At 41.5% G+C, this 23,301-nt stretch overlaps 1 protein-coding gene across 1 annotated transcript; it reads right to left on the reverse strand.

The window, feature by feature from the left end:
- Positions 1-2,264: 2,264 nt before the first annotated feature.
- On the reverse strand, positions 2,265-23,301 carry Psmd5 (proteasome 26S subunit, non-ATPase 5). Its single transcript, XM_021660942.2, has 10 exons — positions 23,086-23,301; positions 19,151-19,295; positions 18,113-18,226; positions 17,644-17,772; positions 15,526-15,635; positions 13,391-13,533; positions 10,211-10,402; positions 8,616-8,725; positions 6,113-6,253; positions 2,265-3,712 (listed from the first exon to the last, which is right to left on the reverse strand). The coding sequence occupies exons 1-10, from the start codon at positions 23,256-23,258 to the stop codon at positions 3,455-3,457; spliced, it is 1,515 nt and encodes a 504-aa protein (XP_021516617.1). The 5' UTR covers positions 23,259-23,301; the 3' UTR covers positions 2,265-3,454.

The raw sequence follows: 23,301 nt of genomic DNA on the forward strand, positions 1-23,301 counted from the left end.
ATTCTTTTGAGATGTGGTCATGCTAGGTTGCCCAGGATGGTCGTGAATTCTGGGCCCACCTACATTGGCCTCTAAATAGCTGGGACTAACCAATTTCATCTCTGTGCCTGGACATTTGTGTGTCTTCTTTTAAGATACGTCAATTTAGGGTTTTTTATTTGGTTTTTAACTGTTTTTTTCTTTTTTGTTGTTGTTATTGAATTCCACATACACACACTTATTTTTTCCTCTCATATATTATTAACCTCCTAGATGACAGGAGGTTTTCTCCTATTCTGCTGGTCTTTTCATTACTGTAGATTCTTTTTTTTTTCTAATTTATTTTAATTTTATATTCATTGGTGTTTTGCCTGTATGTCTGAGACAATCAGGTCCTCTGGACCTGGAGTTACAGACAGGTGTGAGCTGCCATGTGAATGCTGGGACTCAAACCCAGGTCCTCTGCAAGAATTGCCAGTGCTGAGCCACCTCTCCAGCCACATCACTGTTGAGTCTGAATCTTTGCTATGCATCTTCTTAATTTGACATGGTCTCGTCTGCATGTTTGTGCCTGTTTTATGAATCATATCAAAACACATCCACCCACATCAGTGCTGGCAAGCTTTCCTTATTAAATACCAGTTTATTCTGGTAGTTTAACATTTCCAATGTAATGTTTATGGCTTTACTCTGTTGCGACATTTTTGTATGTGCTGTGGGTTGAATGTCTAATTTTTTTCCTTCCACGTGTAGATACTGTTTTTCCACCATAATTTACTAAGGAAAATATACTCTAGCGTTGTGTTCGTGGCATCTTTCTTGGCTATTGACCATAAACTTTTACATTTTATTTCTGAGCGTTGTGTGCTACTAATCCATGTATCTTCCCATGACAGGCCCATGATGTTTTGGAGTCATTTTGAAGTCATGTGATGTGATGCAGCCAACTTTGTTTTTTTGTTTTTGTTTTTTTGCTTGATATAGTTGTGATGAGTTAGGGTCTTTTTTTTGCATCCACATGATTTACAATCTTTTTTCTATTTTGGTAAGAAGTGTCATTGGGATTTTGATAGATTCCCTAGATGTGAGAAACGATTCTCACTTCACAGTAAGAATACTGGTGACGGCCCAGTGTGGTGGTGCGGGCCTGTAATCCTGGCACTCAGGGAGGCAGAGGCAAGCAGATTTTAGTTTAAGATCAGCCTGGTCTACAGAGGGAGCTTAGGACAGCCAAGGCTTCACAGAAAAACTGTGTCTCAAAAAACAAAACACGAAGAGTATTGGTGACTCAGAGAAGCCAAAGTGACAGAGTTTATGTCCTTGCAAAGTTGGGTGTCAATCTAGGATGACACATGACCCTTCCTTTTTGAATAATCAAGAGGGCGCAGTCTTACATGCCATCTGGATTTTACTTTCCGTCTACAGCTCAAGATTGTCTTTCTCAACAAAACCCGCATGTGGGTTCACTTGTTTTTTTTTTTAAAGCTTATTAGGAACATGACGCTGTGGGCAAGGTCGGGCGCAAGTTTCTATTTCAAGCTTCTACCTGCTGTGTCTAGCTTAGCAAACTTTCAGGAATAGCCCAACTAGCAGAAACCAGCAGAGGTCTAGTAGTTCCTGTTCACTTGCGGCTGTTCACCTTTGAAAATGAACCACCAGATTTTACTTCTAACATACTAAATGGAGATTAAGTACAGCATCTAGATAGCTGGAGAGCAGTGTGGACATTTAGTTCTGGATGGGCAGGAAGGGGGAAGATTTTGCTACGTGGCCCAGGTTGGTCTTGAAACTGTGATCCTCCTGCCTCAGTCTTCTAAGAGTTGGGGGTAACAGGTGTGCATCACCATAACCCCAGCATCTGGACATTTATATCTTCCCTGAAGTTTGTAAAGTTTCCTAAGATAGTTTCTTTAAAGGAATTGGTCTATTTCACTATGGGACCTCCTATAATTTCAAGACTTGCTCTCATAATGCTGTCCTGTAAGTCCCATAAATTGTCTTCAATCTTTCATGTATTTTATTTTTCTCTCTCCCAAGCATACATTTTCCACTAGTCTGACCAAGTTAAGATTGTTTATTTTTCGAGATAAATCCTAGAGGATTTCGTCATCTTTCTGAATCTTGAAGTTAAATAATTAAGTCAACATCATGACAGGATGGTGGTTGGCAGGGTAGGGGGAATTACTATCTAATGAGCATGATTTTTAGTTTCGAAAAGTAAGAATTTTGGAAACAGACAGCAGTAAACACTATACAACATCTACATACATAAGACCACAGAAAAGTACATTTACAATATTTTATTTCACCACATGAAATACATGTATATACATACATATTTATTTACTGCAATCAAAAGTTAACAGGAAGAAAAACACCATAAATGTCATTAGAGCAAAAGCCACATTGAATACTTCATGGCAGGAAGTATCTGGCTATAGTGTGGTTTGTGATATTGGCAGTAGAAAAATCTCAGTATGGAAAAAGAGAAACAATGCAACTGGACCAGGATTCCAGTCACTTGAAAATCATGATACAGGAAGGGATGATTTGTCAATCTCACCGCAGTCTAAAAGACACTTCCTGGTTCTAAAGCATCACTGGCAAGCTCATGCAGAAACTTCTGGACAACAGATTTCATGTGTAGAAAGCTTTGCTGTTTAGAGAGTACCGCTGGGAAACAGGCGAAGAATAATAATTTGTAAATCAATGAGATGGCATCTTAGTTTGTACATGATGCCTCCCTATTCTGATTCTGGACATGCGGAGTCACAGTGTCTCTCTGATCCCTTCAAGAAAAGACTTTATGGATCTGAAAAGTTATCTTCCGAGCCCTCAATTTATTGATGACTCATCAATAAATAAAATGATAGTTAAGAAAAACTTTCTGGCTAAGGCATTATCACATTCCCTTTCTTGTAACCACAACATCACAAAACTGATAAACAGCAAAAGTACCAGAGCAAAACAATTTTCAGAGATTTATTTTATTTTCAAAGGAAAAGTAAACAAGAAATCCTTTTAAAACTATTTATTCCTTGTATACAAATATTATAATTCAATGATTCCAAATGACTTATTTTTCAGAGACTACCCAAGATATTGAGGTGGAATCAGATAAGGAAAAATAAAAAGTGAAGAGAATTTAGAATCATTTTGGCTTCATTTTATTTTTAAATGAGGTCACGAGTTGATCGCATGGAAACTTTCTGAGAAAACAAACCTTTGACCTTGCAGCAAAGACTGTGGCAACCAGAAGACTTGGAAGAGCACTGAGCTCTCATAACCATGCTGCAGCTTTCCCTGCAGTCTAGTTGCCTGGTCCACATGGCATGGAAGCTGGAACACTGCTGATACGAAGGCTGTATTAAGACACTCCATGATAGCTCTGGGAAAGCAGGGAAGTCCCTGCTTTCTGAAACCCAGATGGAATCATCTGGTTAAGTCATGGTCCTCTGTCTCACACGGAGAGAAATCAATCAGCTCCTTCTATTGCTGTTGTGGCAACAGGTTTCACATAGTAGGGACCTTCACTTAGGTAAGTTCTGAGCCTCAAATAATTTGAGTTCCCAAAGATTTCTGCAACTGTTTTGGAATTGGCAAGTGCTTTTACTAGTTCATATTTGGCATCCTTTGAAGCTTTGTCATGTTCCACAGACCGGTCCATCAAAAATTCCACAAAACCTGGACTGTTAAACATAAGTTTCTGAGCCCAACACTGGTTTGCAATAGCCTGAAATTGAAGGTAGAAAGAGAATACAATTCACCTGGGCCATAAGAAGGTGAGTTCATGAGTGAATAACACAATACTCAGAGACACACGTGGAGCACTAACCATAAAAGCATCTCCCTTTGTTCAAGGAAACAAACTCCTCAGAAACATATTTTTAAAACTCTATAGATGAGCCGGGTGAAGTGGCTCATCTGTAATCCCAGCACTCAGGGAGGCAGAGGCAGGTAGATTGCCAGCCTGGTCTACAAAGGGAGCCCAGGGCAGCCAAGGCTACACTAGAGAAACCCTGTCTTGAAAAACCAACCAACCAACCAACCAACCAACCAACCAACCAACCAACCAACCAACCAACCAGCTTTGTATACAAGGATGTTCACAACATGAAAGCTTTAGATGTCTAATAATGGGCTTGGCTAAGTAAATTATAACTCATTGAAAAGACTTAAGACTTATTTTTAAGGAACACCTAACAGCACGAACAAATCTAGCACATGAAGATGTAGAACAGTGGTTTTCAACCTTCCTAATGCTTCAGACCTTTAGTACAGTTCTTCATGCTGTGGTGACCCCAACCATAAAATTATTTTCGTTGTTACTTCATAACTGTAATTTTGCTACTGTTATGAATCGCAATGTAAATGTTTTTGGAGACAGAGATTGCCAACAGGGTAGCAATGCACAGACTGAAAATCCAATTTAAAATAGAGCAAAAATAAAGAGCGAAAAAAGAAAAGACAACATTCCTTCAGGGATACTATTTTTCCCCCATTTTTTGAGACTCAGTTTCTCTGTGTAGCCCTGGTGTACTGAAATTCACTCTGTACACTAGGTTGGCATCAAACTCTGAGACCTGCTTGCTCCTGCCTCCCAAGTGCTGGGATTAAATAAGTATGCCACCACCCCAGGCAGAGACACTCTTAATCTTGTACACAAGATAATCCTTTTGGAGAATGTTCAATGCAGTATCATTCCTAACAGTTATATGAATCTTCACTTGCGGGGAAAATGATGCGTTGTGACTAACCAATGGCATGTCAGCTTTCTAATGGCTTCTTTTAAACCAATGTTTAAAAACATGCTCTGCACTGCACGTTGTAGACCCACCAGCCCTGGCCTGTAGGCCCTGCATCCTCTACATTCGGACTCCAGGACAGTGATTAGACTTGGGGACAAAGGAAGCGAATGGGATTAGGCAGAGGTGATGAGCATACAGCAAGCACTTTCCTCTGGAAATACTATACTCCAAATGAATAAATACCAAAATAAACACAAAATGCAAACACCCAACTTTGTTATTTAAAACTTCCGATTTTTCAGTCTTTCTCAACTTTTAAAATGATGAGTCAGCAGCTTACATGTTTCACAAAATCTCATTATTACAGTTAATAGGCTTGTAGCCTAGCTTCTTTCTCCCAAAATGCATTCTTCAGGCCAGCAGCACCTACCCCAGCAACTAACTCAGATATCAGGGAGCAGACAGAACTAACACCCTGTGACATCAATGCAGATGACTATTTCCAAGGTAAAGCACCCGAAGGCACTTTGAAAGCTTTATTGTTTTAGCCGGAAATTGGCAGTCTGTAAGACAACAGTAATAATACCCATGCTCTTCAAGACTTGCTTCAGGAAATCTTCCTCTCTCACTTCTCTCAGCGTGGTCTATGTGCTGCCTCGATCCTGTGATTAAGACTATTAATGTGATCACACTTAGCCAGGGGCCACTGGCACACTCAGCATGCTAGGGCTAAGAAGGTAAACAGACACTGGCTTAACAGGGGAAGGAGTCAATACACGTTTTCAACACAAGGCATGCAGTGTACTGCTTACCTTAGCTACAGTTTTATAACCAACATTATAACTATACTTATGGTCTGGCTCCCCGGGAAGTCTCAGAAAAGGCCCACCATCTAACAGGATAGGGGGAAAACTTGGTGTTTGTTGAATGAAAATATCACATATGAGAATCAATATCATTTAACTCCACTGTACAGACTTAGGCAAAGTGTTTTGAGGCTACCTCTTAAATAAATAACACATTCATAAGCAAACCTGACAAAGAGTGTTGAGGTCAGAAAGCACAGCAAAGGTCAGAGATAGGAGACTGGCAGACTGGCATCACCTGGCACTAGCGGCTGGAAGGGAACACAGGAAATAAGGCTTGGGGAAGAGACAAGCCAGAGGCCGAGCTGGGATTAATCTGTGACCCAATAGCAGTTTGTTCAAACCTCAGACAGTACAGAAGACCTTTTACAGACAATATGTTGGCAAATATGTCTCCCTCAAGGGCCCTTGAAGTAGCAGGGGCAGAAAGTGCTGTGTGTACACACAGTGGCTAGCTCTTTCTCAGTGCTGTGTTGAGCCGACAGGCACAGAAGGATCTTTAGAGAAGAGAATACATACTGTGAACACTTTCAAGGCAGCGCAGTGCAGTTCTGGGAAGGGCTGGTTACTGATGCCACGAAAGAACTCCAGAGAGTCTCGAGATAAGGAAGAAAACCAGGACTCCGTCATCCTCAGGAAGTCATCAGTCTGCTGCTCAGGCTACAAGACAGAAAGGGAAACGCTCATGACAAGGTAACTACACCTGCAAAAAAGCAGGCAGCTGTAAGTTAAATGAATGGCATTCTGTGAGCCACCCTTGAAAACTCATCCAGTCCAGAAAATTTCCGTTTTGTGGGAGGGGATGAAATAAACTCTAGGGGCTTGGGGTGGTGGCAGCGGTGGGACATGCCTTTAATCACAGCATTCAGAGAGGCAGAGGCAGGCGGACCTCTATAAGTTTGAGGTCAGCCTGGTTTACAGAATGAGTTCTAGCACAGCCAGGGCTACACAGAGAAACCCTGTCTCAAAAAACCAAATGAAAAGAAACCCTAAGATCTTTCTAGTCCTATTACTCTGTGATTCTACTTCATGTTTAAAATATCAGCAACTGAACTGTTGAGCTGGCTCAGTGGGTAAAAGCCCTTGCTATGTAAGCCTGATGCCTGAGTTAACTCCCTGGGTCTTAGATAAAGTAGAAGAGGATGGATTCCACAAAGTTGTCCTCTGACCTCCACATCTGTTCTATGGAATGTGTGCCCACATTTACACTTCTCCCGTATCCCCCCCTTCTCTCATACACAATAATAAATAAACCTTAGGAGGTGGGGAGTGGTTATGGGCACGCTAACCAACTAAAAAAGTCCCCGCCTCTAAGGGAATTTGAACCCTACATAGTTGACAATGCTGTCCCAGAGGAAATGGTTATTAAATAAAAATCTCGGTAACCCCCAGAAGTTAATTGGGAGATCCAGAGAGGACTCCCCCCAATAAAACAGGCTATGTCCACTGCTCTTGGTTGCCCACTATAACTAAATGGCAACACTAATCTTGAGACACCCATACTTTGATTGCAAGACAGAGAAATCAATGACTAGGAAACTTCGTCTCAGCTGGCTAGCTTCCATAGTACCATAAAGTGGTACGAAGTGTTCCAGGGAGAAAGGACATCAGTGTTCCTCCCCAGTCCTGGACTGAATGCTGAAATTCTGACTTGCAATGAGAGATGTGCTGACTGTTGCAGAGCGCAATGACTGCTATGGGGAGAATCAACCGCCCTGGACTGGATCTGAGGCTGCTCCACAGGACAATTCATGCTTCTGTAAACCTTGCCAAAAGACCATAGCTGGGGTCTGGAAAGATGAGGTTAAGAGCACTGAATGCTCCTAAGGACCTAGTTTGATTTCCAGCACCCACATGGAGGCTCACAACTACCTGTAATTCCAGTTCCAGAGGATCCAGTGCCCTCTTCTGGCCTTTATGGGCATTGCACACAAGTGGTGCACAGGACTATATCCAAGTAAACGCCCATCCACATAAAATAAAACAATTAAAATTAAAAGGCCCATTGCTGAGGAAGTCACAGGTCTTAGAGGGGAACCTACAATTGTAGTTTTGCGAGCTGGTCATGTTTATACTCTCTGATTTGTGCAGCTTTTAGTCTTGGTTAGAGATGCTTCTTTTTTGCAGTGGGCAATGGTTACTGGGAATTAGTGACTTAAATGCTCAGCCTCAAGTAAGACAAGTGTGTCAATCCCTGCTCTCCAGGGATCAGGGAACATTGCAGGAGAGGGGACAGAAAGAATGTAAGAGCTGGAAGATGGGGAGAAATGCCGTGTAGTAGCATGTCAGCTACACTCATTAACTCTAGAAGCTGTCTTACCCGCACGAGTTTAAGCTAGCCAAAATTACAATATGGCTAAGGAAGAGCTATAGGCAGTTGACAGCAGCCAGGGGAGGATCAGTCTTGGCAAGCGTGACTATGACCTCATACCCACGTGCATACCAGCAGCACTAACTGGACTTAATAGGAAGGAAGGGAGGGAGGGAGGAAGAAAGACAGTTATGAAGTTGGGAGGAGGGCATTGAGGAACATGGAGTGGATACAGTCATAAATGTGTATACACATATGAAACTCTTGAAGAATAAATAAAAAATATCCCTAAAATTTTTTCATGCTGCTAGTCACATAGTGAAGGCTTATCCTCCCCACCTCCCCAATACAGGATTTCTCTGTGTTAGCCTTGGCTGTCCTGGAACTTGCTTTGTAGACCAGGCTGGCCTCAAACTCAGGGATCTGCCTGCCTCTGCCTCCTGAATGCTGGGATTAAAGGTGTTTGCCACCACTGCCCAGCTCTGTTGTTTTTTTGAGACAGGATTTCTCTATGTAGCCCTGGCTGGCCTGGAACTCAGATCCTTCTGCCTCTGCCTCCCTGAGGGCTGGGATTAAAGGTGTGTGCTACCAGGTTACCACCTTAACCAGAGTGAGAAGTACCCATGAGAACATTATACTAAACTGACTAGCGCAATTCTGACTGATCCTCATAAACATAACCCACTGCCCTTCATTAATTTTTCTACTTACTGATAAATACAGAAGAGAGGAAACTGCATCCAAGCATCTAACTTTCAGCTCTGTGGAGGCATTCTTTGCTTGATATCCTATTCTCATAAGGAGGTGCTCAAAGCGAGATCCTGTGAAGGACAGTGGTGACATTAACACAAAGCCTACCATTTGAATCTTAAACAGTTAATACTGTAAATACACTGCTGTGCAACCATCACCACTCCCCATCTCCAGAGATTTTCCAGCAACCCAAACTGAAACTGCACCCAGTAACAAATCCACCACCTCTCAGGCCTGGTATCCACTCTCTACTTTTTGTCTCTATGAATTTGACCTCCATATGTGCTTAAGATAATCTTGGCTGTAAAATCATGCAGTATCCATCTTCCATGCCTTGCTTTCTTCTTTTCCCAAAAGGCCTTCAAACTTCCTCTGTGCTACAGCTTGTGTCACAATTTCACACTTTTGATAAGTAAGATTCCATATTCACTTATTCTTCGATGGACACTGGGTTGTTTCCAATCATTTTGAGTAGACTAACACTGCTATGAATAGGAGTGCCCAGACACCTGCTTAAGCCCATGCTTTCCATATTGTTTTGTTTATACCTACAAGTGGAATTCCTGGCTCTTATGTTAATTCTATGTTTAGGTTTTCTGTGCAATTTCCATACTGTCTTCCATAGCAATTATACCATTTCATACCATATTCTGGTCAGAAAACACAGTTCTTCAACATCTGAACACTTCTGACATTAAAACAACAACAAAAAAAGGGGGCCATCCTAATGGGCGTGAACTGAAAAGGCAATTTATACTTTCACGCATTATGATTATCAACCTAAACCGCAAAAGAAAGCGCACAACAGACTTGCAACACAGGTACATCCAATACAGCAGGGTAAAACAAGGGTGTAGAGGATGGATTCAAAGGCCCGGAAGAGCCTCCTAACTCCTGAGTTTCTGCTGCCTTACCTGAGGAGGACAAGGGCTGCTGTATTGGGGCTGAGAAGAGTATTCCACAGGTGAAAGAACTTAGCAAATATATGAGACCTTGCAGTCACCGTAGTGTGCAGTGTACCAATTCTCAACTTACACTTCACAAGTGCTTCAAAACAGCACTGTGGCTTCTGGAGTGAGATTTATAGTGCAAGCATACACTCAAGGACATAGCATAAATGTATCTTTCTTAACATAAACTCTTGACCTGAAATTTTCTTTTCTGACTCTACTCGTGCTTAGGAAACATTCAAAACCCTGAAGAAGCTGCTGTTGTGCTCAATGAGGCAAGTGAGGCCTAGAAGTGATGTGAATGAAATTCCTACAGTTTCTACCAGTGTGGAACGAGGACACAACATGGGCTATGCCATAAAAAGCAGCCTAGGAAGATGTTAGCAGCAAACACTGCGGTTCTTGTTGGCTATGACAAGGAGTAAAAGCCATAGCGTTTCAGGAGGAACCAGGAGACTCAGAGAGATGAGTCATGTCAGGGATAAAGACTGCTGCCCATAGAATTAGCTTCTATAACAGTTAACCCACCTGATGGACCCGAACACAGAATCCTGGCCCAAAATGAAAACACACTTTGCAAAAGTCAAGACAAGTCATACCAACCTGTCTTCTGTAAAACCTGTTTTCCTTCAACATTGGATCCCAGGATTCCAACTGTGTCTACAGCTACACCAATCATGGTGGGATCCTGACTGTCTGCCATTTCAAACACTTTTTCCAGAAAAACAGGGTAGCGCTCACAGATCTGCTGAGGACTATCCATGACTGCCAGGTTTCCAAAAAACTTCACAAATCCTAAAGATATTTAAAAATACAGACGTTAGCAGAGGGATAAGGCAGTACAAATGGGGGCCCATGTTTTCCCAGGAACATTAATAAACCGTAGGCCAGGAGGAAGAGACAAGCACTGTGCTGCCGACAGGAGAGCCAGTAAGGAGACCGAAAGACTCCTAGGATGTGGGATTCTGACAGCAAAGACCCCAAGGTGTCAATAGAGCTTGGGAGGAGTGGTGGAGGAACATCTGTGAGTTTCAAGCCAGCCACATTATACACTGATTTATAGCCAGGGACAGAGAGAATGGAATGAAGGGGAGAGAGAGAAGAAGAGGGACTGAGAGGGAAGTAAGAAGGGAGGAAAAGAAAGGGAGAAGAGAGGGGGAGATGAAGAGGGAGAAAGAGAAACATACACGGATGGATACCAATGGTAGACAGGCAAGCTTGAAGAGCTCAGTGCCAGAAACTGTTAAGCAGCTATGTTCATTAATGAAACACAGCAGACTACCTCAAGGAGTATAAACTTCCAGCTAAAAGTGTTCGAGAAAGACTAATCAACCTGTCCTGGAATGAAATGGGCAGAGTGAATCATACCTTAAAGGCTGCATGGATCTGGAATACGATAAATGTCATTATCAGTATTTTAATTTACTTCTGTTTGTTTTTCAAGACAGGGTTTCTCTTGAGTTCTCTGCCTGCCTCTCCCTCCCAAGTGCTTGGGGCTACCATGTCTGGTTCTCACTGAACTTTTGAAGAAAACCATCAACTGCTCTGAAGAGCGCCCATGTTTTCGTAACATCAGCCATAAGTGCAACTGTCCCTGGCACAGCAGATTCCACCTCATTTAAGGGCTTCCAGAGTATTTTTGTTTAAACTAACTTTTAAGACTAACAAGTAAAAAACTGTACACAGCTATTATATATAGATATATATCATGCCTGTACTGTGTAATGGACAAATTAAGCAAATCAACATATGTATTTTTTTTTCCTGTTTGGGGTGAAAACACAATTTATTCTAAGAAAACTTAAGGACACAATACACTGTTAACAGTTATCACGTTGTACCTCTTTCTGGTGCTTTGACTATTCTAACATCTACACAACATACCCTAACACTTCCTATGATCACTAACATTTTCCCGAGTTCAGCTTGTTTTAGATTATACTTGTAAAGAGGATTGTACGGTACTCAATTCACTCACTGTGTCCTTCAGGTTCAGCCAGTGTGCAAATGACCAGATCTCTATTTTTGAGGCTGAGCAGCTTTCCACTGTGCTACACAGTTTACATTATCTGTGCACCCACTGACACATGCTTAGGTCGATCCCAGATCTTGCTCACTGAAAATGCTGCAGTGAATGTGGGAGGACAGGCAGCCTTGCAGCACACTGGTTCCGTTTCCCTTGGCCACATACCCAAAAGGGATCCAGATCATAGTCTAGCTTAAAGACCTTCCAGTTTTCCACGACTGCACTAATTTACTTTCTCATCAACAATACTTTTCTGCTCCATACACTCACCTCTCGCAGCCCTGGCTGTCCTGGGTTTACTTTGTAGACCACGCTGGCCTCAAACTCATGGAGACTGCCTGCCCCTGCTGGGATTAAAGGCGTGCGCCATCACACCCAGCTCACCTTTTGGCGTTCTGATACAGATCATCCTAACAGGTCTGAAGTGAGTGTCCTCGGTGGTTTAAGTGTGCTTGCCCGGCACTGCAGGCGTCTTTCCATTTGCTGTCGGGCAGCTGTGGACTGTCTTCTGCGCAATCCAAGTCCCTTGCTGATTTTAAACTGGGTTGTCTCCCGCTACTAACTGGTTTGTGCGCCTTACATTCTGGACTTGGGCCCTCCCTAGAAGCTGTCCACAAATGTGCTTCTAACCCCAGATCGCTTCTTCACTCCGGTGATCGTTCCCTTACCCGAGCAGGTGCCTTTCTGTCTGATGCAAGTGTATTTGTTTCTTTTTCCTTGCCTGTGCTTTGAGCAGCAGCATATTCATAATCACCTTGGTCCAGACTACAGTCTGAAGCTTTCCCCACTACGCTGTCTTTCAGCAGCTTCAGTTTCACATCTTACATTTCAGCCCCTCATCACACTGTGTTGAATTCTATGACATGAGGGTCTACTTTCATTCCTCATACGGCTTTATCTTTCAGCATCATTTACTAAAAATAATGTGCTTTCCACTGTATGTTTTGGGCATGGACTGTATATATGGATATATGTGTATGCATCTGAGCCCTCAGTTCTGTCCTATTAGTCTGTGTGTCTTTCTGGGAGTAAGATGATGACCTAAGCATCAACTATTCTCTCTTTTCAGATGCTATCACAATGAGAGCATTTCCCTGAGCTCTCTGTGGGAAGTTCATTGTTAGTTACAAGGCTACTAATCAACAGTATGCTGCTGATGATTCTGTAAACTTCACTGAATTCATTTCTTAGTTCTGGCAGTTTTTTTTTTGGTGGAGTCTATGAAGTATTTTGCATGTAAGACCACACTGTCTACAAACCTACAAACAGGAACAATTTCATGTCTTCCTTATAGATTTAGAAGACTTTTGTTTTTTTCTCTTATCAGCGTGTTCTAGGATTTCCCATACTAAGCTGAACAGAAGTGGAAGGAGAGGCCCCTGCTCCTGATCAATGGAAAGGCTTTCAACTTCTCACACTTGAGCACATCCTCAGCTGTGGGGTTGTCACTCATGGCCTGTCCTGTGTTAAAATGCATCTCTTTTACAACTAATTAATTGAACTGTTGAAGTAAAAGAATGGTGAATTTTTGTCAAATGCATTTTGGTACTGCTGGTATGTTTTCTGTCCTTCGTGTTAGTAATCTGGTATATTATATTTACTGACTTGGATTCAGGAAATCACTCAGTCGTGACCCATGATCCTTTCGCTGTACTGCTGATGGTGGCTGCAGCTGTCTTGTAAAGGAAGCATGGAGGAGAGCAATCCCTACCCTTCAGGAACCATTGTAACTCAGCCATCGGAACAGCTGCTCTCACCTGGCAGATAGAAGCCAGAGAAAGGGTCTGAATCTGCTCCAACAAGTATATTGGAGATCCGGTCAACGACTCCTTCTTGAGCAAGGTATTGTCGGCCATGATGGGTATATGCTAGTGATGTCACCATTTCTATACAGGTGGCTCTAAAGTCAAAAAGGACAAAAATGAAGAGCATTTTAATATTACTTTCACATGGGTTATATCTTATTTAATTCTTTTTACCAAATCTGAAAGGCCCATAGTCCTGGCTCCCTCTTCAAATACAAGAACAACACGGTTTTCCTAGCTTACTTGGAATCACCGATTAAGGTGGAGTTGGAGAGGCCTGACCTGACTGGAGACCCAATACTATTTCTATAACATAGTTGTTTCCTAAGAGATTTTTTAAAAATGTCTAAAATTATTTTAAAGTAACAAATAGATACAAAAAGTAGTACGAGTTACCATGCAGTCATAACTCTATTTTTAGAATTATCAAATTTATTTTAATCTTATTTTCCATTAAACTATTTTAAAGAAAGCTTGCCATCTTGCCATTTACCCACACACGTCTGTAAAAGCAGCAACACTGCCTCACACAGAAACGCCACTACCACACATTAGTAAGCCTTTAGTACCACTTGGTACTTAGCTTCGATAAATAACGTCTGTTTAGCTGAGGCTAAGCTTAGCACCTGACCTCCTCACGTTTATCTCCGTCCTTGCTCATTTGATTACGATATGAAAATGCAGGAACAAGTGGTGCACGCCTTTAATCCCAGTACTGAGTGGGAGAGAGGAAGAGGCAGATCTCTGTGAGTCTGAAGCCAGACTGGTCTACAGTATAGTGAGTTCCAGGACAGCCAGTGCTACATAGTAAGATCCTGTTCCAAAAAAAAAAAAAAAAAAAGCCAAAACAAGGGCTGGAGAGATGGCTCAGAGTTAAGAACACTGGCTGCTCTTCCAAAGGTCCTGAGTTCAATTCCCAGCAGCCACATGGTGCTCACAGCCATCTATAGTGAGATCTGGCGCCCTCTCCTGGTGCATAGGCACATATGTGGGCAGAGCACTGTATACATAATAAATATTAAAAAAAAGCCCAAACAAACAAATACACAAACAAAAACAACCAGTGAATGTGTAAAAATCAGTTATACATACAGATTTAACAAATCCAGTCATAGTTCAAAAGAGACAACCAGAAAGTCATTTAATACCAGAAATACCTATACACAGAGATGGCAATTATAATTCTATTTTAACAGCAAAGACATAGACTAAGTGTTCAGCAGTGAGAATGTAGCTAAATACAGTAAACGCTGGGCAATATTAAGGGGACAACAGGAGCTCTAAGAGACACAGCTAACAGTCATCAAGGACCCTTGTCAGTCGTTACATTGGTTTCTTCTTTATAAGACTGTTATTCTTAGCAACAAAAAAACTGCAGTCATTAGACACGGTGGCACAGGGTTGTAATTTCAAACTACTCAATACGTTGAGGCAGGAGGATTACAAGTTCAAGACTTACCTGGATTACATATCGGCTCAAGGCCAGCTTGGGTAGCTGGGTGAGACCCTATCACAAAATAAAAAAGTAAACAGGGTAGGGACATAGCTCAGTGGTACAGTGATTGCCTGACACCCATAAGACCTAAGTTCAATCCCTTGTGTTTTGGTAAATGAGAAACTGAGGTACAGAAATGCTACAGTCATCTGTCCAAGGTCAAACAGTTAACAGGTTTAAGAGCTATGAAGCTCAAGTCTTTGTTCTTTTAAAAATACTGTATTTCTTCTATCATGTCATAGTGCTTCTGCTTGATAATACCACTTGATAAGATGTTAAGTTATTAAAAATGGCAGATATCAAAATGATTCACAACAATTTAAGTTACATATATAGAAACATATTAATCAAACTGCACACTTGCCTGGGGACAGGGGAAGTGTTCATTTGAAAATAGCTAAAACGTCTTGCAGGGTTTTGCCAAACTCAATATATTGTCATGATAAAACAAGCAATTTCCTAAAATGCTTCCTGAAAAAATAACAGCAGAACTGAGATTGTAAGCTGCGTACAGTCTCCAACAGCACAGAAAACCACACTAAGTCCCTCCAACAAAGGCATTTCACTCAAAGAATTCTCCCCACGTACACACCTGACTAGCACATCCTCACCCGTCAGCTCTTTCAGGAGCTGGGCCACCAATCCACTTGTGGCACAGTAGTTTAAAGACTCTGAAGACACAGAAGAGATCTCTATAATTAGCTGAGAGAACAGAAAGAAAAAAAAGGTCAGAACAGGTCCAAATCTGTTACATGCCATTTAAATTAAATGCAGAACTACGTGATATATATATAATTGTTGTTTTGTTTTTTTGAAACAGGGTTTCTCTGTGTAGCGTTGGCTGTCCTGAGTTTGCCCAGCATAAACGAGCTCTTAACAAGTCATGCTTCGTTTCTAGGAAAACTTCATTGAATATAAAACATATTACTCTGGTGGAAAAGTATTCCGTCGGATCCAGGTGAATATGTACCTTCCACCAAAAAAGCACTAATCAGGACATAAAAGCCTGCACTAGCAACAAACATAAGAACAATTCCTTCAAAGTGTTACAGCCCTCCTCCCGTAGTAGAGGACTTCCTTACAATGTGCAAGGCCTGTAACTAACTACCACAAAACAAAACAAACAACAAAAACATATCCAAGTATCTGTCACATCTTCATTTGACAAGCATGTCCTGAAAGACAGAGGATACTGAACTGTTTTAAATAGAGAAGTAGTACAATCAGAAATATTTGTTTTTTTACATCTTTATTTAGTTATTTATTTTGTGGAGGGAGGTTCCTGTATGAAGGAGGTAGGATCAGAAAACAACTTGTGAGAGTTGGTTACTCCTTCTACTGTAAGTGTTCTGAGGATCAAATTCAGGTCATCAGGTTTGGCAGCAAGTCCCTTTACTTATCAGGCTGTTTTACTGGCCTAAAGATCATTCTTACATATGATACAAACATCATGCTGTACATGACAAATGCACACGACTTAATGTATCATTTAAGATAGAAATTTAGGGAAATAATACTGATTACATTTAAGAGAAACTAAGGGTGGTAAAAATGAAGAAAAATTCATTTCGATGCAAATACAGTAGAAAGTGACAGTGTTGAGTTGGCCTAGGGTGGTGGTAGCTATGCCAGCAAGGAGCCATACACAACTTCAAGAAAGCAGATGGGATGGAAACACAATGGGGAGGAGCCTCTGTAAAGAGAGAGCTCAAGGCCTGGGACCCAGCACAGAGTGAACAGACAGATGATCAGCAGTTTAGCTTGAGCATGCATGTGGGGCAACAGTAAAAATGCAGTTAGTTATGTGGGCTGGAGAGATGGCTCAGCTGTGAAGAGCACTGTCTGCCCTTCTAAAGGTCCTGAGTTCAATTCCCAGCAACCACATGGTGGCTCACAACCATCTATAATGAAATCTGGTGCCTTCTTCTGGTGTGCAGGCACACATGCAGGCAGAGTACTGTGTAAATAATAAATAAACAAATCTTCAAAACAAAACACCACTAGGTGCAGCAGCATGCAAGTATAATCCAGTGCTGAATAGGCAAAGACAGGCAGATCTCTGGAGCTCACCAGCAGGCAGCTTAGTCTAATCAGTGGATTCCAGGCCAATGAGACCCTGTCTCAATAGCAAGGTAGACCTGAGGAATGACAGAGACTGACCTCTGGCCTACACACACACACACACCCCTATATGCGTAAACACACAAACGAAGTAAATGACAGTGTGTGTGAGGTTTCTAGCAGTGTTCAAGAAAAAAACTGGTAGAAATAAGAGCCATTTCTTACTCCTAATAGTACATTTTGTTCAGTCTTGTTTCAATGGCATCTTGTCAAGCTAAATACTTTGGATCTGTGTGTGACTGTTTCAGGTATTAGGCCATGAACGCACCCCTTATCTTTTTGTTTTGTTTTGTTTTGGTCAAGACAGGGTTTCTCTGTGTAGCCTTGACTATCCTGGACTCACTTTAGACCAGGCTGGCCTTGAACTCAAAGAAATCTGCCTGCCTCCGCCTCCCTGAGTGCTGGGATTACAGGCGTGTAATCCCACCACACCTGGCTTATGCACCCCTATCTTGTGAGCACCATATCATATAGGATCTGACACAGATTATGTACTCAATAATTGGGTATAAGCGTGCCATCTTGCTTTCTTTATAAATTTACTACTACATTGTTTTGAAAGCATTGGAAAGTGTGCTTTTAGTCTTACCTCATATACCCTGTATCTAACGATGTCATTCATTTTCATTACGTTTTTCAAATCATCCAGCAAATTACTTTCAAATAAAGCTTCCAGTCCAGCCTGGGTTAGTGATATTCTTGACAGCGATTTAATAGCCTTATACAGAAAGAAAATATTTCTTGTCAAAGTACAGAATGTTTATATTTACTTCCTAAGCCTGATGTGAAAATTAGTACATGAATACTCTAATCTAACAGTTATTCACATTTTTTAAGGTATTGTTATTTATAACTGGAAGACACTGAGCAACCAAACGTAAGTGTGACAGACGATACAGACATGTCTAAGGGGATCACTGTTGTATATCTGGCTCCATCTACAAAGGCTGAAGATTCATTTCTCACTTAAGCCTACAAGCCACACACTAAACCTCTCTATGGTCTGTAGGACACAAATGTATCTCTGCACAGTTGGCTGAGAGTTCTAGTCAACTTACCGCTTTAGCAACAGATAAATTCTCTCCACCAATGCAATAAACAATCTGTTTCAACAGTTCAGTGTTATTCAGAATCTCAGTAACAGCTTCAGAATTTTCAACAATTCTTCCAATCTGGGGAAAAAAAAGCAGAGACATTCTTCCCAAGTAGAACATATGGACACAGGATAGTCAAAGTTTTCTAGTCTGTAATTATTTTTACAAGTAGCTATTACATAAATTACTACAAATTCATGATCCAAATTCACTAAAGCCAAACACACATAGGGTACAGTCAGGCTTTTTTTTAATTTAATTTTTTTTTATTTATTACAGTTTATTCACTCTATTCCAGCTGTAGCTCTTTCCCTCATCCCTCCCCAATCCCGCCCTCCCTCTTCTCTCATGACCCTCCCCCAGTCCACTGAAAGGGGAAGCCCTCCTCCCCTTCCATAATGGAAAGGAACAATAAATAGTGGGTAAACAGTGGAGACAGGTGAGCCAAGACAGTATGAATCCTAGTATGTCAATTTTCAGTTGCATAAACCTTGGATAAATTACTTTCTTTGAACTTAATTTTTTTTTAGCATAATAGGAATACAATTTTTAATTCTAGGGCAGAAGATGATTAAATGAAGATGAGGCAAAGTGCCTGCTACAGTCTCTGGCAGACATATGGGCAATGAATAAATACCATCCCGCCTGCCCCAAACTGAATACACACTTTATAGAAGAAAAGAGAAAGCCGTGGCTGTCTACTGCCGATGCCTATCATTCCCGCATGACCCCAGCAGCACGTCACACAGCTGCTAAGATACCCTGCTGCCAGGATCAGAGCTACTGTCTTAATGACGTTTACACTTAGTACACTATCTTTGATACAATATAACACAGCAAAGTAACTTTTAAACACCTAAAAACCATTTTCTACATAGGAGCTCCTTAAAGGTTTGTTTTGTTAACAGCACTCTCCGACACCTGGCATGTGGAGGACTTGAGTGAGTGTCTGACAAGTGAATGAGTGAGGTGCTTCTGGCATTTACTACTAAAGTTCCATACCTGGGACAGAGTGAGGGTTTTTACAGAGTCATCAGGGTGAGTCAGTCCTTTCTGTAGGTCAAACCTGAGGTTCCTGGCCAAGTGAACCGGCTCTGCAGCTTGAAGCAACCTCTCCAGAATGGATACACACAAATCAGTCTGTTCCCTAAAGGAGACACCACAGATAGTATTCATACCATGTCACACTGGAGACAACCTAACACCTAAAGCTTGGCTCAATGACAATTTCCTTCAGAAGATTTTCTTTAAAGCAGCAGTTTCTAGTCACTCATTAGACATTTAGTATGTATCTATTATTTGCAATGCCTGTGTTGGGGCTACAGAGACACATGTGATCTATTGTTTAGCTTCAGAAAGCTCATTCTAAGAGAAGACACAGACACATACACAGACAAATTACAGGAATAGAAACTGTGAGAGGTTAAAAATAAGTTTGTAAGATACGGATAAGGCTTCCAGGAGCAGTAACCCTGAACTAAGTTTTTTGAATGAAAAAAATGGGAATGAATGATTTAGAAGGGTGTTTCAAGCAGAGGAAGTAGCAGCATACAAGAACATACATAGAAATAAGATACTGTATTAATACTTCAAAGGAACCACATAGAGCATGTCATGATTGGGGTCCTAACTGAAAAGGGGTAGAGAGATGGCGAAAGGGCAAGATGAATGGTAAGAAACAGAACTAAAAATGTACAGAAGCCAGATGCTGAGAATCTCTTACGCTATTCTTGAAATGTAGGCTTTTCCAGAGAAGCAATGCCAAGTGACCAAGTGTCTTTAAGCAGAGAATTGACACAATGACATTTAGCCTACCTTGGGAGCTAGGTTTGTAAACTCAGCAGTAGAACACACATACTTAATATGTACAAAGTCCTAGATCCAATTCCTAAGGCCAAGAAGACAGAAAGAACAAATGACTACATGAAGGAAAAGAGGTCACTCTGCAGCACATCAGAGGAAGAATTTTCAAGTAGAAGGCAGCTAACGGATGTGGGAGGTGATGAGAAAGTGAGTAAGAGAAGCAGCAGCAAAGATGGAGAAGAGGGAAAGCATATGAAAGCTACTAGAGAGGTAAACCAATCCGAAATTGTTGATTATCAGCTGTAGGTACGGATCTTGCTCCAAGAACAATTTACTTGTCTCTTAATAGGCAATGTAAGCAAATGTGCTAATCTATGTCTGATGCCAGTACACAATTAAACTGCCCTAACTGTCCAAATTTTGACAAGAATACAAATCAAAAGCCTTAAAAAAGGAACACACTTGGGCTGGGGAGATTCCTCAGTGAGTGAAGCCATGTAAGTGTGAAGACCTGAGGTCAGATCCCTAGCTTAGAATCTCAGTTGGGATCCCCAGAACCCACACAAACTGGATGACTCAGTCAACAGTGAGTCAGTGAACAGACTTGCTATGCGAAGCCTGATGACTTGCAGAATCCATGGGAAAAGCTGGATAATAGTATTATGTAAGCAAGGAGCATACCTTTAATCCCAGCACTCAGGAGGCAGAGGCAGGTGCTCTGAGTTCAAGGCCAGCCTGGTCTACAGAGTGAGTTCTACGATAGCTAGGACTACACAGGGAAACCCCATTCCCAAAAACCTAAACAAACAAACAAACAAACAAACAGTATCATGTGTCTGACAGGAGAATCAGCAAGATGCACCTGAGTCAGCTAGCTTGGAGCAGTGGTTCTCAACCTGTGAGTCATGACTCCTTTGCCAGGTGGAGTGACCCTTTCACAGTGGTTGCCTAAGACCATCAGAAAACAGATATTTACATTATGAGTCACAACAGCAGCAAAATTACAGTTATGAAACAGCAAGAAAAATAATTTTATGATTAGTGGTCACTACAACATAAGGAACTGTATTAAAAAGTCGCAACATTAGGAAGATTGAGAAACACTGGCCAGGAATCTGATGGGTCCTGCCTCAACAAGTTGGAAGGTGAGAATGGACTCCCTGAAGTTGTACACACACGTGTATACATACACATTCATGTGTGTGTGTGCACGCACACGCGCACGCACACGCGCACGCATGAATTTTAAAAAGCAGTATATAAACTGCAGGTCCTATGTGACCCTTAGCTGCCAAACAAGCTAAAGGTAGTAAGTCATTCTTGTTTGACTTCTATGTTGCATAGTAATATTAGGGGCTAATTTCCCTCACAAAAAATGTCAAGATTAGATTTACATCAACAAAATCAGAACCTGATCAGCATAATCTCTTACGTGGACTAGCCAAGATAACAGCATGTAATGTGGAAACACAATACTATCCAGAGAAGAATCATCCCCACAAATTGTAACTGACATGTAGCATAAATCCAGCTCTAAATTTCTATTAAACTGTTCCCTAGAATACTACCCCCAAACACAGCAAACTGTCTTTTCCATCTACTTTATTCTCAAACTTACCAACTTCAGTTCCTGTGCCAATCTGCAGTATGACCTTTCAAAGTCTTTTCACTTTCAATATGAAAAGCTGGCTAGGAGTGGTATGAGCCCTTCTAGATAGCCTGAGCTACGTACTAAATTTGAGACCAGCTCTATATAGCAAGATCCTCTCTCAAAACAAACAAAACACCCAAAACAAAATAACAACAAAAAATTGGACCAGGTACCCTCTTTAAAGGCTGTAAGCCTCATCTTGTATTTAGCATGTATTTTATGTACTGCACTTCAGAGATGCAGAGATGAGCAAATACCATTATTGTCTTCAGAGATCTTACAAACCACAAAGACACACACAGAACTATAACAAAAGAACCGTGTCCCGTGTCCAGAATCAAGATGTCTGAGGAACAGCCATTTGCAGCTGGACTAAAGGAGAAAAGGCTTTTTGGAGGGATGGCACTTCAGCTGGGCCCTCACAGAATACGGACCACAAAAGAGGTGTGATCAGTTAGTAGAACAGTTTGAACGAAGAAAATGCAAGTCATGCTCCGGGAACGTTAGTGGTGGACTAGAGGCACTCAGTGGAGTAAATGAAAAACATCAGACTGGAAATATACCAGGAAAGGCCCAAATACCAAACTATACAGTCATGATTTCACACTGTAGGCAAGGATAACCAGGGACAGGCCAAGACAACTGACCTGAGACATTAACCCAGGGTAGGGTGAAAAAAGGAAAATAACCATTAAAATAGTTGTTAAAACCAACTCAACATATCGAGCAAGAGGATGAGAATGAGAACGTATATTGAAGAGAGATAGATAAGAGAGGAAAGAAAGCACTCTGCAAGCACTCAGTGTTCATCAAAAAGTTCATTATCTTCTCAAATTAAAAGTGATTTAAATTCTGGCTCATATTTAAAAAAAAATTCCATTAAATGATCAAATTGCCAAGTACAAGAAGTTTTAAATTTAATACTAGATGCATATTAAATTAAAAGTTGCTACCCTAACATTTTAACTCCAGTTGCAACATTAATTATTTTTTACAGATAATCCTGGATTATGCAATTTCCTCGAACGTAGTGGGTATATAATGGATTAATTTGCACATATTGGGATCCTAAGCTTTACAATTTCTTCTTTTTTCATTCAACATTTTCATATTCCCATACACAGATCGACCTAAAAAATTTTAAACAGTTGCACAAACGTTACGCAGTTATAATTTATAATTTATGTCCTTAATGTGGTTGCTTCTAGTTTAAATGTTTCCTGTCTCACAGATCTGTTCTGGCAACCCCTCTGTATACAGTATAATTTAATTCAAGTATACAAGCATTCGTACACTGGATGCTGAAATTAAAAGGCATGCGGTGAATCCCGCAAACTGCCAGCAGAAGACCCCTTCTAAAGAGGTGAGCCGTCGAGACCTGGCCAACACACAGTTGTGGAATTTTTCAAGTTGGACAGCCTGGAGTTTTCTCGAGAAACCACTGCTGCCGTGCCTACCCACCCAAGCCCCGGGGTTCTCTCACCGATTGTTCTGGTTGAGCAAGGAGAACAGAGGGCCAAGGCGTAACTCCGCCGCCTGCTCGCGAAGCTCGTGGAGTGGCACAGTCTGCACCACGGACTGCAGGGCACGCAGTTCCTCCAGCGGCGCCTCGAGCCGCGCCACCTCCCTCAGGAGAGCGACAACCTGCGCCGCCATCTTTGCTGGCTCCGCTCTGCCCGCCCACTTACTACTTTCCCGG

The sequence above is a fragment of the Meriones unguiculatus genome, chromosome 8, assembly GCF_030254825.1.
Source record: "Meriones unguiculatus strain TT.TT164.6M chromosome 8, Bangor_MerUng_6.1, whole genome shotgun sequence".
Taxonomy (NCBI): Eukaryota; Metazoa; Chordata; class Mammalia; order Rodentia; family Muridae; genus Meriones; species Meriones unguiculatus.